This window comes from Lithobates pipiens, unplaced genomic scaffold, assembly GCF_037356315.1.
Source record: "Lithobates pipiens isolate NorthernLeopardFrog02 unplaced genomic scaffold, aLitPip1_a1.2 Scaffold_28, whole genome shotgun sequence".
Taxonomy (NCBI): domain Eukaryota; kingdom Metazoa; phylum Chordata; class Amphibia; order Anura; family Ranidae; genus Lithobates; species Lithobates pipiens.
Window position 1 is genome coordinate 27,643,011 of NW_027507789.1, and position 16,233 is coordinate 27,659,243.

General features: G+C 43.0%; 2 protein-coding genes across 2 annotated transcripts in view; both read left to right on the plus strand.

Annotated features, from left to right (window-relative positions):
* The first annotated feature begins 12,737 nt into the window (after positions 1–12,737).
* SMIM36 (small integral membrane protein 36) overlaps positions 12,738–16,233 on the plus strand; it is a 60,531-nt gene continuing 57,035 nt past the window's right edge. Inside the window, exon 1 of the mRNA XM_077458943.1 lies at positions 12,738–13,166. Coding sequence (XP_077315069.1) covers positions 12,832–13,095 — 264 coding nt within the window. The 5' untranslated portion in view covers positions 12,738–12,831 and the 3' untranslated portion in view covers positions 13,096–13,166. The remainder of the gene's footprint in view (positions 13,167–16,233) is intronic.
* The window catches only part of MMD (monocyte to macrophage differentiation associated), a 217,964-nt gene continuing 214,759 nt past the window's right edge, over positions 13,029–16,233 (plus strand). Inside the window, exon 1 of the mRNA XM_077458940.1 lies at positions 13,029–13,166. Within this exon, the coding sequence (XP_077315066.1) occupies positions 13,117–13,166 (50 nt within the window). The 5' untranslated portion in view covers positions 13,029–13,116. The remainder of the gene's footprint in view (positions 13,167–16,233) is intronic.

The following is a 16,233-nucleotide window of genomic DNA, read 5'->3' on the forward strand; positions in this document are numbered from 1 at the left end:
AGAAGAGAACTTACGGTAGTACAGGCTGGAGAAGCCGCCTGGGCCTGGGTCTTTGAGATCTGGATGCCCTTGATTGCCTGGGCTACTTCAGCTTCGGAAATGTCTGCACTGAGGAGAGATGAAGGATGAAAAAGAAAGCGTTGACCAGGTCAAGAGAGAATGGAGAATGCTTACTGTATAAAGTAGTTAAGAAGTCTGCAAAGGCCACAGAGAGTTTGGGTCATCAGTAATCTCTCCTCCAACAGAGCGAAGGCGTATAGGGTTGTGGGCCCGATCCATTGCGTTAAGCTTTCTGGAAAACATGGCACCTGGCTTGTTTGCGCAAGTGAAAAATTTGTGTTTGGCCCAGCATAGGGCCTTCTCTCTCTGTCTGAGGACAACAAATCTAATTCTGGGGCAATAGTGTCGCGAGTCTTTATTATTGGTAGATGTGGGATTGGACTTCCATAATGCATCGACAGCTGTCAGGCCAGTTGTAAGCTCTTGAATCCTTTTCTCCCTCTCCCGTTTGCGGGAGGAAGCTACCTGTATACAGTGACCCCTCATGGTAGCTTTGTGGGCCTCCCACAGAGAGATCGCAGACGTCACCGAACCCACATTGTCTGGGAAGAAAGATTGAAGATGGGTGTGGAGTTCAAGAAAAGCATCTTGAGAAGCAAGGATCGAGTCATTGAGCCGCCATTGATAGGTCGGCCAGATAGAGTAGGAAAGACTGATCAAGAAGAACATAGGGTCGTGATGTGACCATGGAGAAGCAGGGATCGTTATTTTGTATATATTGGAAATGTAGCGTAAGAGGATAATGACATGATCGATCCTACAAAAGCTGTCATGCGGGTTGGAATAATAAGTGAAATCACACACACGGGGGGAAGTTCCCTCCATGCGTCTACTAAGCCGCAGGTTTGTAAAAGAGATCTCATATGTTCTTCGACAACTGAATCGTGGGAAGGGGATACTCCAAGGGCATATTTCCTGTCCATAGCAGAGTCTGGGGCTACATGTGTGTTGCCCATGAGGTTAAGGGTCCCAGAACAATGTTGAGAGACCACCTTAAGGAGGTGAGAATTTTTTTTAGGTTGGAAGCGGTTAGGAGCATAATAGGCAACCAGGGTGACCTCATTTAAAGCGCCTTGGAGCAGGAGAGATCTGACTGTTGGATCCGCAATTTCCTAAGTACAGGAGAACAAGAGGTTATGCTGGAAGGCGATTAGGACACCCCTGTGTTTTGCAGGTGCTGAGGCTCTGTAAAAAGTGGGGTGAAAGGTATTTCGGAGCAGAAGCGGAGAAAAACCTGGCCTCTTGGAGGCATATGACATCTATTTGGGTTGATTTTAGGTGGTGGAATACCTTTGCATGCTTTACTGGAGAATTAAATCCATGGATGTTGTGTGAATAGAAATTCAGTGGAGTCATAGCCATGCCGAGGAGACGCAGTTGGGCCGAACTCATAGGTGGTCACCATAGTTGTCAGTGATTTGAGTCTTCAGCCACAGGCAAGTGCCAGCCTGGGGGAACAGAAAGTGGCAAAGAGGAGAGAAGGGAGAGAAACTGGAGGAGGTGGAGGAAGTTAAAATCAAAATGAAGAAAGAGGAAACAATGTAGTACTTACAACACTCCAGGCGTGAACCACATCTTATGAGAAGGCGGGTGATTCAGAGTGGCTCTGCCATGACTGTTCTGGGCGTTAGCAGCTAAAGATATGTAGTAAGGAGGACAAAATTCAGCTAAAGAAAAACAGGAAAAAAGGGGGGGGGGGGGCAGAGGAGAATGAGGAAGTAGAACAATCTGCTAAACTTATGCAGAAGGTGGCTGGCAACGACAATTGCTATGAATGCGCCACCACCATCTGGACAGCATTACCAAAAGCACCTGACAAAACAATGGAAAAGTTAAGATTACAAGTAAACATAAACACTAAATTAAACAGGTATATGGTCTGGGCCAACGCGAAGAAAAGGGCCACACGAGGCTCCAAACTTTTAAGACAGGAGTTGTTTTTTGTTCCAAGAAGATATAGATTAACTTCCATTTATTTATTGCAAGCACTTGTACAGCTCCATCAACTTACACATCGCTACATTAATATATTGTTCATTCACATCAGTCCCTATCCTCAGGGGGCTTACAATCTAAGGTCCCTAACTCACATTCTGACATACTATGAACCATTTAGACAGGAGTCAATTAACTTACCAGCATGTCTTTGGAGGAAACCAACACATGGAGAACATGCAAAGTTTACGCAGGATATGCTGGGGTTGGAAGTGGAACTTACAACCCTAGGATTGCCAGGCAGAAGTGCTAACCATTTAGCCACTGTGCTGCTTCTATGAACAGAAGAGGGGAGTGAAAAGAGCAACCATACTGTAGTTGTCATCCTTGATGAGTACATTTGACAGGTCCCTTGGCTCTATTAACACCACCCACACTGGAAGATTATGTCGATGGTGGTGGGGCAAATTGGAGGTCCTTCGAATGGAAGTATTTGCATTGACTGGAAGTAATGTCCCCTGTGCTGATTTTTTATAATTTTTTTTACTAAACTTAGGCTTTAAATGCTTTATTTATTTGTGTCTTTTATATCAGCTTAAAGTGTTACTAAACCCAATAATATGAAAATTGTTCATCAGCCCCGCTACAGTGCCCACAGCTTCTAAATCTTTTTTTTTTACAATAATATACTACCACTATATACCTTTTTGGCTGATCTGAATACCACGGCCACATGTTAATTGCAGAGTTTGTCCAGAGCTGTGTGTTCAGGTAGGAGGAGATTTCCACTATAGCCTGTATACACGCCCACATGTGTGATGTCAATATCATGTGACCTGGCTAGCTCCGAGAACAAGGAAATGTTCTCTTCAGCATAAAAGACACAACAGAGCATGTACAGGAGGGCTAGCTTCACTGTGTTTTCTGGCCTTGCCAAGAGAGACAGTGCAGGAGGGAAGGATCTGTTAATACAGGATCAAAGAGCCTTTTTACACAATGCAGAGGATTAACCCCTTAAGTTTCACAGTGAGTATAACTATTCTGCATATACAGACTGATTTTATTGTTGTGGGTTTATTAACCTTTTAAGAGTCCAGCTTTAGTTTTTGTACAGACCCGATCAGCAGTTGCAATATAGTTATTATCCACAAGATGGCGCAGATTTCACAGCCATAACTGGAGTATTAAAATAGAAACCGTAACAGGTTTTCGGTCCTGAAATGGGAACCCGCTGTGTGCAAAAATGTTCTTCTCTTTGTTTCCTTCCTCTTTCCCTTCCATAATTAGAAGGTTTAGTCCATTTACAGTTATAGTTAAAGATTTTAACTTCTCTGGTGGAAAAAGGAAACAGAAGAGTTTTCATTTAAGGCCTGAGTGTGAAAAACGCAACTATTAGAGGCATTTTTTTTCTAAATACCTCTGTATGTTAGCCCATGTGTCCTTGTTGCACATATAGATGTTTAAAGATTTAAAAAAAAAGTAGAGGCGCATTTGGGCAGAATTAGTTTTTTTAACTTAAGGCTGGGTTCACACTGCTGCGGGGGGAGATCCGGATGTGATTCGCACCGCAAATCACATCCGATCTCCGTAGAGATGCGAGTTCAGCCATACAGATAGTATGGCTGAATTCGCATCGCTCCCGCAGCAAACTCGCACAGGACCCTTTTTTTGGTCCGCAACAGAATCGGATCGCATGGGGGTTCACACCATGCGATCCGATTCCTGTGCGAGTCGTCAGATCGCACTGCGATATGCGGACGGATCTGGGGGTGTCATTAACATATCATTGACACTCCCAGCCGTCCGCATAGGGCAGTGTGAACTGCCGGCGGGAGTAATGCGATGCGGGAAAACGCCGCGGATTCGCGGCGTTCCCGCATCGCAGCGGTGTGAACCCGGCCTTAATCAGACGCCCCACGTACATTTGCTGCAGCAGGGCGGCTGCTTTGCGCAGAATCACGTACCCATACGTGATTCTGCACTTCCAGGTCTGGGCTGGCGACTCCCTCCCGCTGTGATTGGACACAGCCGCTCGCCCGTTCTGTGACAAGAGAAGGTTGTGATCCTGTGTTTCTGCTAAGCAGGAACACAGATCCCTGCCTTCCCACAGTGCAAGCACCTCCCACCACAGTTAGCAAGCACCCCCTAGGACAGTGATGGCGAACCTCGGCACTCCAGATGTTTTGGAACTACATTTCCCATGATGCTCAACTACACTGCAGAGAGCATGAGCATCATGGGAAACGTAGTTCCAAAACATCTGGGGTGCCAAGGTTTGCCATCACTGCCCTAGGAACACTTTTAACCCTTTGATCTCCCCTGATTTTAATCCCTTCCCAGCCAGTGTCATTAGAACAGCGACAGTGCATATTATTAGCACTGATCACTATATTAGTGTCACTGGTCCCCAAAAAAGTGTCACTTAGCATCCGATTTGTCTGCAGCAATATCGCAGTACCACTTATAAGTCGCTGATCACCGCCATTAAAAATAAATACAAATTCCAAAAATACATGCCATAGTTTGTAGACACTATAACTTTTGCGCAAATCAATGAATATACGCTTATTGGGATTTGTTTACCAAAAACATGTAGCAGAAAACATATTGGCTTAAAAAATTGATGATGAACTTAGATTTTTTAAAAAATTTTATTGGATATGATTTATAGCAGAAAGTTAAAAATATTGTTTTGTTTTTTTCAACATTGTCGTTTTTTTTTTTAACAGCGCAAAAAAACAAAACCCGCAGAGGTGATCAAATACCATTAAAAGAAAGCTCTATTTGTGGAAAAAAAAAAGGACATCCATTTTATTTGGGTACAGCCTCGCACGACTGCGCAATTAAAGCAACGCAATGCTGTATCGCAAAAAGTGGCCTGGTCATGAAGGGGGGGTGGGGGGTTAACCTTCCAGAAGTAAAGTGGTTAAAACATTTTTTTTGTGAAACTGACTAAAGTAGCAGAATGTGGAGTCTGTCCCTATATGTTACACCAGAAACTGGTTGAATAAAATGTCCGTTGCCATGGCAGTGAAGAAGGGGCATGACCATGGCAACTCCTGCAGTAATTGTTATGGACACAGACTACCACGTACCAACTTCCATGGCAATGATCTCAATGAATTTCCATGGGAACTACCGCCACTGTTGCCAAGGTGACAACGGGCAACCGGTAAACCATCTTGTGTGGCAGCACTTTAAGTGATTATCTCTGCTGGTTACCATAGTAAGCTTCTTTAACCACTTTAGAACCGAGCCTCTTTCTGAGATTTGTTGTTTACAAGTTAAAAACATTTTTTTTTTGCTAGAAAATTACTTAGAACCCCCAAACATTATAAATTTTTTTTTTCTAACACCCTAGAGAATAAAATGGCGGTTGTTGCAATACTTTCTGTCACACCGTATTTGTGTAGCGGTCTTACAAGCGCACTTTTTTGGGGAAAAATACACCTTTTTGAATTAAAAAAATAAGAACAGTAAAGTTAGCCCAATTTTTTTTTAATTGTAAAAGATAATGTTACGCCAAGTAAATTGATACCCAACATGTCACGCTTCAAAATTGCGTCCGCTGGTGGAATGGCGACAAACTTTTACCCTTAAAAATCTCCATAGGGGACGTTTAAAAAGATTCTACATGTTGCATGTTTTGGGTCACAGAGGAGGTCTAGGGCTGGAATTATTGCTCTTGATCTACCGATCGCAGCGATACCTCACATGTGGGGCTTGAACACCATTTTCATATGCGGGCGCTACTCACGTATGAGTTCTGCACGTGAGCTCGGCGGGACGGGGCGCTTTTAAAAAAAAATCTTTTTCCTTATTTATTTTACCTTTTATTTTTTATTTTTACACTTTACTTTTAACAAAAAAAATTGTGTCACTTTTATTCCTATTAGAAGGAATGTAAACATCCCTTGTAATAGAAAAAAAGCATGACAGGACCTCTTAAATATGAGATCTGGGCTCAAAAAGACCTCACATCTCATATTTACACTATAATTTTTAAATAAATAAAAAATGTTGTCATTTGAAAAAATGAAAAACCAAAAATGGCCCTTTAAGAGCTATGGGCGGAGGTGACGTTTTGACGTCGCTTCCGCCCTGCAGTGGTATGGAGACGGGTGGGGGCCATCTTCCCCTCGTCTCCATACCCAGCAAGGGGACAGACGCGATCGCCACTGCTGGCGGCTGTGGTAAGTGGTGGAGTGCACCCCGGATCGGGGAGGAAAGGGGGGCCCCTCTTGCAGCGAATCCGCCGCAGAGACCACTTTTATCTTGTAGCGGACCACCTGCTGAAGAAGAGGATACCGGGTTTATGGAAGCTAGCCGTAAGACGACGGTGGGTAGTCCAGAAGTGGTTAAATTTGTTACTATTGTAATTCGAAAATTCAGATACATCCGAATTTCCAAATAACAAAAAAAATTGTCCAAATTTTAATTGAGAGTGAAATGAACCGCACATGTCTAATTTTAGTAAATATAAACTGCTAAAGACCTTTTCCCATCAGCAGTATATAGCAGTCTTGTGACTTTATCAGTATCCAGCCAAGTCCAGCCAAGCATCGGTTAAAGCTTGCAGGAGGAGTTTTCATTCTACTCTGACTGTCCTATGAGGCTGCAGGACCCCTGACCCTCTGTCTGGACAGTGCTGATTGGCCCTGTGCTGATCACATCCACCCTCCCAAAGGAAAAAAAAAATCTATAGCAATACACACCAAACTGAGCATGTGCAGCTTGACCCCAAGGCTCTGTGCTATCAGCAGATGGATTGGGGACAGTGGAAGAAGGGGAGGATCAAGAGAAGATAAGATCAAAGAGCCTTTTTACACAATGCAGAGGATTAACCCCTTAGGTTGCACAGGGAATATAACGAGCATGCTTTACTGCATATAGAGACTGATTTTACTGTTGTGGGTTTAGTAACACTTTAAGTGGTTTACATGGCAACCTCGGCATTTCCACGATGAACCGCTCTGCTTTCTATAAACCCCTCCAGATGTTACTATGGCAACAAGTTCTCCGTTCAGCCAGTTATCATGACAGCAAGGCGTCTCTCCCTTTGATTTTTCAGCTGAAGGGCTGACACACACACACTGCTTTGTACAAGATGATCTTAAACCACCCGGCAGATTCAGTACAAACTCGTCACCCGGAGTCAGAACGCTCTAAATTAGTATTAATGGGATTCAGAATACGGCTCTGAAAGTCATTACACAATGCCAACTCCTCATGTAACTGACAGCTCAAAGCCCAACTCTGGGAAAGGGAAAGAATTATCCCTTGCGGTGGTACTGCGCCTGCCCTGCAACAGCTTGTTTAGTCTAGGGGGCATTAAAAAGCATTAAAATTGAATTCACCTGGTCCTCTGCTCCTCCAGCAGATGGCGCTCCCCCACTGTCCCTCTGCATCATCACCCTGCATTGGTCTTGATGATACCAGGACCTGAAGCCTTGTACACATGATCAAATTTTCCGCTGACAAAACCTCTTTTGTCTGAAGGGTGTTGGCCAAGAACTTGCATACAAACGGCAAGGAATTGTCGGCCAACAAACACGAACGTAGTGACGTACTACGTGTTTTTTCAGCTCTTTAGAGCCTTCTGCTAATTTCATGTTAGTAGAAGTTTGGTGAGTGTTGATTCGTGCTTTTAATTTTGCGCTTTTCATTTCGTGCTTTTCAGTTTGTTTCTGAACGGTCGTTCGTCAACCAAAGATGCTGCGGAATCGGAGGAGAGAACGTGTTATTTATTATTGGCTTTGGAGTTAATGCTTTGACCCAAGTCCAGCCCAGGAACAGGAGGAGGAGGATTTATTGGACCAAAAATTGGTTGCTTTATTAATCGTGACCAATTATGTCATATGCCTTTGCTGCAGGAGCTCCAGGAGAATAATCCAGAGGATTTTCGGAATTATCTCCGGATGACGGACCCCTGCTTTCACCAACTCTTGGCATTGCTGCCCCCTATATTAAGAAGCAGGACACATGCATGAGGCTTTTATTTTATTTTTTTGGTTGAATAATGATTTGATTTGGTATATTTTCTATATTTTTGGATGCATAGAATGGACTTTTTGGTTAAGTTCTATTGGCAGATAACATGTCTAATTTTATTTGTTTTCTTTTTTTAATGCTCAATAAAAAAAATTGAGGAGAATAATACTTGGTTATGTGTTTTACTTCAAATGACAGTTTGGGAGTGGCAATTACATTTTAAAAAAATACAATGTAAAATTAACAAGGGACACCAACATAGTTGTATCTTTGATCTTAAAAACTACGGGATAATGGTGTTGTGGTAACTTGCCCAAATAAAAAAGAAAGAAAAAAGAAAAAAAGAAGCATAATAATATTATTCTTGATATCACTAGAAAAAAAAAAGCCTTCAAAAATACGTTTTCAACAACTCCATCAGTATCACCAGCAAAGCAGCTTCATTATTATCCCATTAACCACCTCAATACAGTGCACTTACACCCCCTTCCTGACCAGACCAATTTTCAGCTTTCAGCGCTCTCACAGTTTGAATGACAATTACTCAGTCATGCAACACTGTACCCATATGAAACTTGCGTCCTTTTTTCCACACAAATAGAGCTTTCTTTTAGTGGTATCTAATCACTAGTGGGTTTTTTATTTTTTGTGCTATAAATAAAAAAAAACATACATTTTGGGAAAAAATTCCTTTTTCTTTGTTTCTGTCATAAATTTTTGCTAATTAGTAACTAATTAGCAAAATTTATACTGCTGCATATCTTTGGTAACAGTAACCCACATTAGTATATATTATTTGGTCTTTGTGAAAGTTATAGAGTCTACAAACTATGGTGCCAATCACTGAAAATTGATCACTTCTGATCAGGCCTTCAGTACATCAGGTGTATCTCATTTCTTGAGACACTAACAAGTCAGGAAAGTACAAATACCCCCCAAATGACCCCTTTCTAGAAAGTAGACATCCCAAGGTATTAAGTAAGTAGCATGGGGAGTTTTTTTAAGTTGACATTTTTTCCCACAATTCTTTGCAAAATTAATATTTTCTTTTTATTATTTCTTTATTTTTTTACAAAATTGTCATATTATCAGGTTATTTCTCACACACAGCATATGCATACAACAAAGTACACCCCAAAATACATTCTGCTACTCTTCCCGAGTACGGCGATACCACATGTGTGAGACTTTTACACAGCCTGGCCACATACAGAGCACCAACATTGAAGTAGTACCTTCAGACGGTCTACGAGCAAAAATGACACATCACATTTCACAGCCACCTATTACACTTTTAAAGGCCCTGGAGTACCAGGACAATGGAATTTCCCATAAAATTACCCCATTCTGATGGCCTGGTGGTAGGTACTCGGGTACTCTGATGGCCTGGTGACAGGTACTCGGGTACTCTGATGGCCTGGTGACAGGTACTCGGGTACTCTGATGGCCTGGTGACAGGTACTCGGGGACTCTGAAGGCCTGGTGACAGGTACTCTGATGGCTTGGTGACTGGTATTTGGGTACTCTGAAGGGGGGTGATAGGTACTCAGATACTCATATGAACTGTGACAGGTACTCGGGTACTCAGATGAACTGTGACAGGTACTCAGGTACTCAGATGAACTGTGACAGGTACTCGGGTACTCTGATGGACTATGACAGGTACTCGGGTACTCTGATGGACTATGACAGGTACTCGGGTACTCTGATGGACTGTGAGTGACAGGTACTATGAGGGGTGGTGGCAGGTCCTCTTTATTGGGGGGGTGGGGGGGCAATCAGTGTGATTGGTGTACACTGTAAACGGCAATCTCCTTTTCACACACGATCGGTGTGTGAGGAGGAGAATCCGGCAACATCTCGTTACCGCGATTTGTTTACATTTAGTGATCGGCTGTGAAAGGATCACAGCCGATCACGTGGGGGTGTGACCATCTGTGATCGGCCGTGACTTCATCACGGCCAATCACGTGGTAAACAGCCATACCCAATGGCTGTTCACCCCCTTTGGTGGCGAGCGGTGTCTCCGTGACACGCCGCCACCGAAGAAACAGGGATGTGGGCGCACAATCGCGCACATTGCCTGTTTAAACGGAGGACTTCATATGACGGCCTCCCGCCACAACAGGTGCCCTGCCTGCCCCTCATCTGATGGCAGGCGGTCGGGAACTAGTTAAAGAAGAAAAGACTGTGCGCTGCATTTGGAGATTTCATAATTTGCCGCCTCACGAATGATAATTTTCCATTATGAACGCGAGTTTACAAGCTCGTCCTTGCTTCCGAGCATGCGTGTTTGTACTTTGGAATTTTGACCGACGGACTTGTGTACACTCTGCCAAACAGACATTTGTCCGCAGAAAATTTTAAAACCTGCCATCCAACATTTGTCAGCGGAAAATCCGACAATTGTCCGATGGAGCGTACACACGGATTTTCCTCCAACAGCCTGACATCACACATCACACAACAGCCTGACGTACACACAAGTCCGATCGTGTGTACGAGACTTTAGACTGCTGGAGTATTAGGGAGGAGACACTGCAGGGACCAGTCTAGCAGCATGGAGGAGCGGAGGAGCAGGTATGTAGATCTTCTTTTCCATGTCACCTAGACCAAAATGAGCGATTAATGATTAACCCTTTGCAGGGCATGTGTTGCCCCGCTGCAAGAGATCATTTTTTGATTTCCCAGAAGTGGGCTTTAACCACTTAGCAACTGCCCTATGTACTTTTACTAAGGGAGGGCGGCTGCAGCGTGCCAGATCATGGACCTAGTAAGTGATCGGACACTTCTGGGTCTAGGATGCGATCCTCTCCCACTTTGATTGCACACAGCAGGAGCCAATCAGACACACTGAGTCCGCCGGGAACCGCCGATCGCTCGGGACACAAGCAGAAAGGCGGTCTTCCTATGCAAACAAGGCAGATTATTGCAGTTCTGTCGGTGGGGAAGACTTTGATCCTGTATTTCTGCTAAGCAGGAACACAGATTTCCGCCTTCCCATAGTACAAGCACCTCCCCCACAGTTAGTAAGCACTCCCTGATGTTAACCTCTTCCCAGCCAGTGTCATTCGTACAGTGACAGTGCATATTTTTAGCACTGATCACTGGATTAGTGTAAAAAAAAGTGTCAGTTAGTGTCCGATTAGTCCGCCGCAATATGGCAACCCTACTTTAAGTCAATGATCGCCGCCATTACTCGTAAAAATAAATAAATATATCCCATAGTTTGTAGACGCGCTAACCTTTGCGTAAACAAATAAATATACGCTTATTGGGATTTTTTTTGCCAAAAATAATACAGCAGAATACATATTGGCCTAAACTGATGAAGAAATTTGAGGGTTTTTTTTTTTGGGAGTGTTTTATAGGAGAAAGTAAAATATATTGTTTTTCGAAACTGACGGTCATTTTTTTGTTTATAGCACAAAAAATGTAAACCGCAGAGGTGATAAAATACCACCGAAAGAAAGCTTCTGTTTGTGGGGGGAAAAAATAAATCAATTTTATTTGGGTACAGCATCACACGACCGCGCAATTGTCAGTTGAAATAACACAGTGCCGTATCGCAAAAAATGGCCTGGTCATGAAAGCGGGTACACCTTCCGGAGCTGAAGTGACAATAAATTCTGATTCTGTGTGCACTAGTTTTAGTAAATCTCCCGCCGCCCGCGATTTACATATTCATTGTGAGAAAACAGCAAAAAATTAAAACCACTTAGGTGATCAAATACCACCAAAAGAAAGCTCTATTTGTGGGGAAAAAAGGACTCACCTTGTTTGGGTGAAACGTTGCACGACCGCGCAATTGTCAGTTAAAGCGACGCACTGCCGAATCGTAAAAAGTGCTCTGGTCAGGAAGGGGAATAAAATCCTCTGAGGCTGAAGCGGTTAAACTGTTAAATCAATGAATTTACTTTCATTTTTAAAGTTGTCTGGTGACCCCAGAATTGGGAAACTTTGAAGGTCACGGCTTTGAAATCAACTTTTATCATACCCATGGAACTTTCAACAACTCTCTTCTGCCGCGTACACACGATCGAATTGTCCGTCGGACTTGGTCCGCCAAACAATCCATCAGACTTTATAACGAACGGACTTGGCCACACGCGGACACTCCGAAAGTCCGGCGATTTCTAACGCGATGACGTACAGCACGTACGACGCGACTAGAAAAAGGAAGTTCAATAGCCAGTAGCCAATAGCTTCCTTCTCGTACTTGCTTCAGAGCATGCGTCATTCTTAGTACGCCGGACTAGCACACTGACGAACGGATTATCCGCTGAAAGCCAATTCCGGCAGACAAATTCTGAGTCAAACTACTTTCTAAGTCCGCCGAACTTTTACGATGAAAAAGTCCGCTGGAGACAACACGATCGAATTGTCTGGCGTACTATGGTCCGGCGGACTAAGTCCGCAGGACAATTCGATCGTGTGTATGCGGCATTCCAGGTTTCAATTGCCAGAACATTCAGATGTCATGGCCCCTTCCCCACAAATTCACCATGCAGGGTCACCATCCAATCACTCTAAAATAATCAGAAAATGAATGTGGCCGACAATCCCATATTTAATCAGCTTTGACGGGTGATATGACGATGCTTTTGCCGCAATCAGGGAAGTGCATCTCCACCGTTGGTCTTCAAAGGCCGGGATTAAGTTATTAAACTGAGCCGCTTTAATCATGCAGCCTAGAAATGAGTGTAGAGGATTAAATGTATTTTTACCGCACAATCCTGTGTGTCCATTGCCATCCATTCACCCGCTGCTCCCTGCTTCCCCTCGGACCACAGGGATCTCCCAGCAAGCCGTCTTCCTCGCTCCGGGGCGGAATATGGGGCCGTAATGGAGTTTTACTTGGAAATTGACCCTGTGACTTTGAACTTAATTATCCTGGTAGCTAGTTATGTCATCCTTCTGCTGGTCTTTCTGGTGTCTTGTGTGCTTTATGACTGTCGGGGCAGGGACCCCAGTAAGGAGTATGCCCCAGAGACCATGCCGGAAAACCGCTCTCCCATCCGCTTGGTGGTAATGCAGCAAAGTGCTACATGGAGCAAGGCCTATCAGAACAAACCCGATGTTCTAGAGAAGAAAATTACAGTTGTCTAAGGAGATTATCGGGCACCCTATATGACGCAAGCAAGTGGGATCTTCACAATGCTAGCTTTGAGGACCAACAAGTGAGTACACGAGGGGATTGAGCTTGAGGCATTGCTATGCTGGGCTGACACATGCGTCAACTTAATAAGTAGTAACTCATAAAGGAGCCCCAAGGCTAATTAAAGACCCAACATACTTTTTTACGAATCAGTTTAGGTAAAGCAAGTTTTAACAACATTTTTTAATGAATGAATTTTAGTTTTAGGAGATTACCAGAACAGATGATGTTTGAACTGAAGATGTTATAGTAGAGGAGGTGGTTTTTTTCAGTACTCCATTGGCTTCCTGTCATTGAAGAAAGTTGTCAACTGGCATTTTGCTTCCTTCCTATCCTGTTAATGCACAGTTGGCATCAGGCCCAGATTGTATCTTGATGCTCTGTCCCGATGGCACTGTGTCCTGAGAGGCCCAGAAGGAGAACATAATATGGGTGTGCCGTAGGAAAGGATGACAGTGTCTAGAGGGAACTCAGCGTCCGAAAATTGGCAATTCTTGCATAATTAGGGTTGGAGGCACCCAGAAACCGAGTGTAATCTGGGTGGGGCCACCTAGAAAGTGAGCGTGTTTGAGGGGGGACCTCCCAGAAGAAGTACATAATATGTGTGGGCCGTAGGTCGGGATGAGAGTGTTTCGTAGACTGAGTAGCTACAAATTGGTGATCCCTGCATAATTATGGTTGAGGGTGCCCAGTAAGTCAGTTTGATCTGAGTGAGGCCACCAAGAAAGTAGATATGAATAGTGTGGGACAAATCAGAAAGAGGACATAATATGTGGGGGCCATGGGCAAGGATGACAGTTTCTAGGGGACTTGGCGTCCCCAAATGGGCAATTCTTGCATAATTAGGGCTGGGGACACCCAGAAACTGAGTGTAATCTGGATTCAGCCACCTAGAAAGTGGGTGTGTTTGAGGTTGGACCTCCCAGAAGAAGTACATAACATGTGTGGGCCATAGGTTGGGATGAGAGTGTTTCATGGACTGGGTAGCTACAAATTGGGGATCCCCGCATAATTATGGTTGGTGGTGCCCAGAAAGTTGGTTTGATCTGGGTGAGGCCACCAAGAAAGTAGACATGAACAGCGTGGGACTAATCAGAAAGAGGACATAACATGTGGGGGCCATGGGCAAGGATGACAGTGTCTAGGGGACTTGGCATCCTAAAATGGGCAATTCTTGCATAATTAGGGTTGGGGGCGCCCAGAAAGTGAGTGTGATCTGGGTGGGGCCAAAAAAGAAAGTCTACATGATTGGGGTGGGACAGCCAAGAAGGCGACTGTGATATGTGTAGGCCAGGGGGCTGTAGATTTGCTGCAGCTGTGGTGCTGTGCTTCGCAGGTGCAGCAAAAATTAAGCAGCATTTTGCACTTGGCAACCAAACTTGGCCCATGCAAGTCATTATGACCACACCACAGCCACGCCGCCACTGTGTGCAAAGCATGTGACTGCGACGTGGTGCTGCAGCATTTACAGGGTTAAAATCAGGCGGTGAGTGACCTATCGCCTCCTCACTGCCTGTTAAATGCTTCTGAAAAGTGATTTACTCTACTGGAGATTGCTTATCAGGGGGGCAGCAAAAGAAATCTCCCATGGCCTCATGGGAACTGAGATTTTTTTTTTCTGGTTCAGGGCTTCTCAACTATGATGTAGTTAGAAAAAGAATCAAACACAGAAGCTAAAATATAATTCTCATGAGTACAACCCCAAATGAAATGTTTACTTTTAAAAGAAGGATAAAAAACAATCAAATAAAGATTTTAAAGAAGTAAATACAAAATTATATAAAACATATTATAATAAAAAAGTGACCTTCACAGTAGATATAAACCTATTTTGCTAATACACAGACAATGCTTTGTTTTTTTGTTCGTTGTTGCATCTCAGGGGTGCTAATCTCCTGCTGTCTCTTTGCAGCCAATTCATGTCTACAATGTACCATGGTGAAGGATGCATGGCTTTATTGCAGGGAAAATTTCCTGAATGTGACAGCAGGGGACCATGCATTCCTAATGTCTATAGAAAGGGCCACTTAAACCATGTGACGAGGTGACAATGCCAGGAGCACAACTGGGAGACAGTGACAGAGTGTTGTCACCCTGTTACAGAAACTACCTGAACAAGAACCTTCATGGAGGGGGTCACCAGGTATTTATTTAATGAAAACTGCAAATTGAATCATGTTGAAACAGACTTTTGAAGTTTCATTAAAGCTTATATGAGGTTTTAGTGATAGGTTTTATATCTACTATAGGTAACTTTAAAACAAAATAAATTCCACCACTATAATAGAAAATATGTCTTGTTTCTCAAAGTTTTCTTTTCCTAAATACGGCAGATGTTCTGTCAATCCATGGAGAATGTATACAGTAGCACTAATAGGGGCTGGAATGATGGGAATGCAGCAACAGCACAAACAGGAGAAGAATAATGTGCTCATTAAAGATGGTCGGGGATCAGAGAGGGGAAAGGAAAGAGGAAGGGCAAACGCACGTCTGTCCATTGCGTATTCCATCCCTGCAATTTCTTTCTTTCTTTCTTTCTTTCTCTTCTTTTTTTTAATTTTAAATTTTTTCCCTTTTCTTTCTTGATTTTTCCTTTTTTTTTTCCTTCTTCTTTTCTTTCCCTCTTTTACTTTCTTTTTTCATTTTCTTTCTTGCTTTTACTTTCCTTTTTCTTTTATTTCGCTTCTTTCTTTTTTTCTTTCTTTTTTTATTTATTTCTTTCTTCTCTTTTTCTCTCTTGATTTTACTTTTCTTTCTTTTTTTATTTCATTCATCTTTTTTCTTTCCTTTCTTACTTTCCTTTTTTTTTTTTTTTTTCTTTTCTTTTTTTCCTTTACTTTCTTTCTCATTTTTTCTTTTATTTTCTTTCTTTCTTTGCCTTTCTTTCTTTTTTTCTTTTCTTTTTATTTACTTTAGTTTTCTACCACTAACATCATTTTTTTTTTTTTTTTCATTTTGTCACTAGAACTAGTGTCCCCATTTGAAAGATTTACCCTTTGTTCCTGTTCTGGTGACAACCCAAAATGTGAGATTACCTTTTACTTTCCCTTTAGATGATAACAGTAAACATGACAAATAGAGAAGGTGAA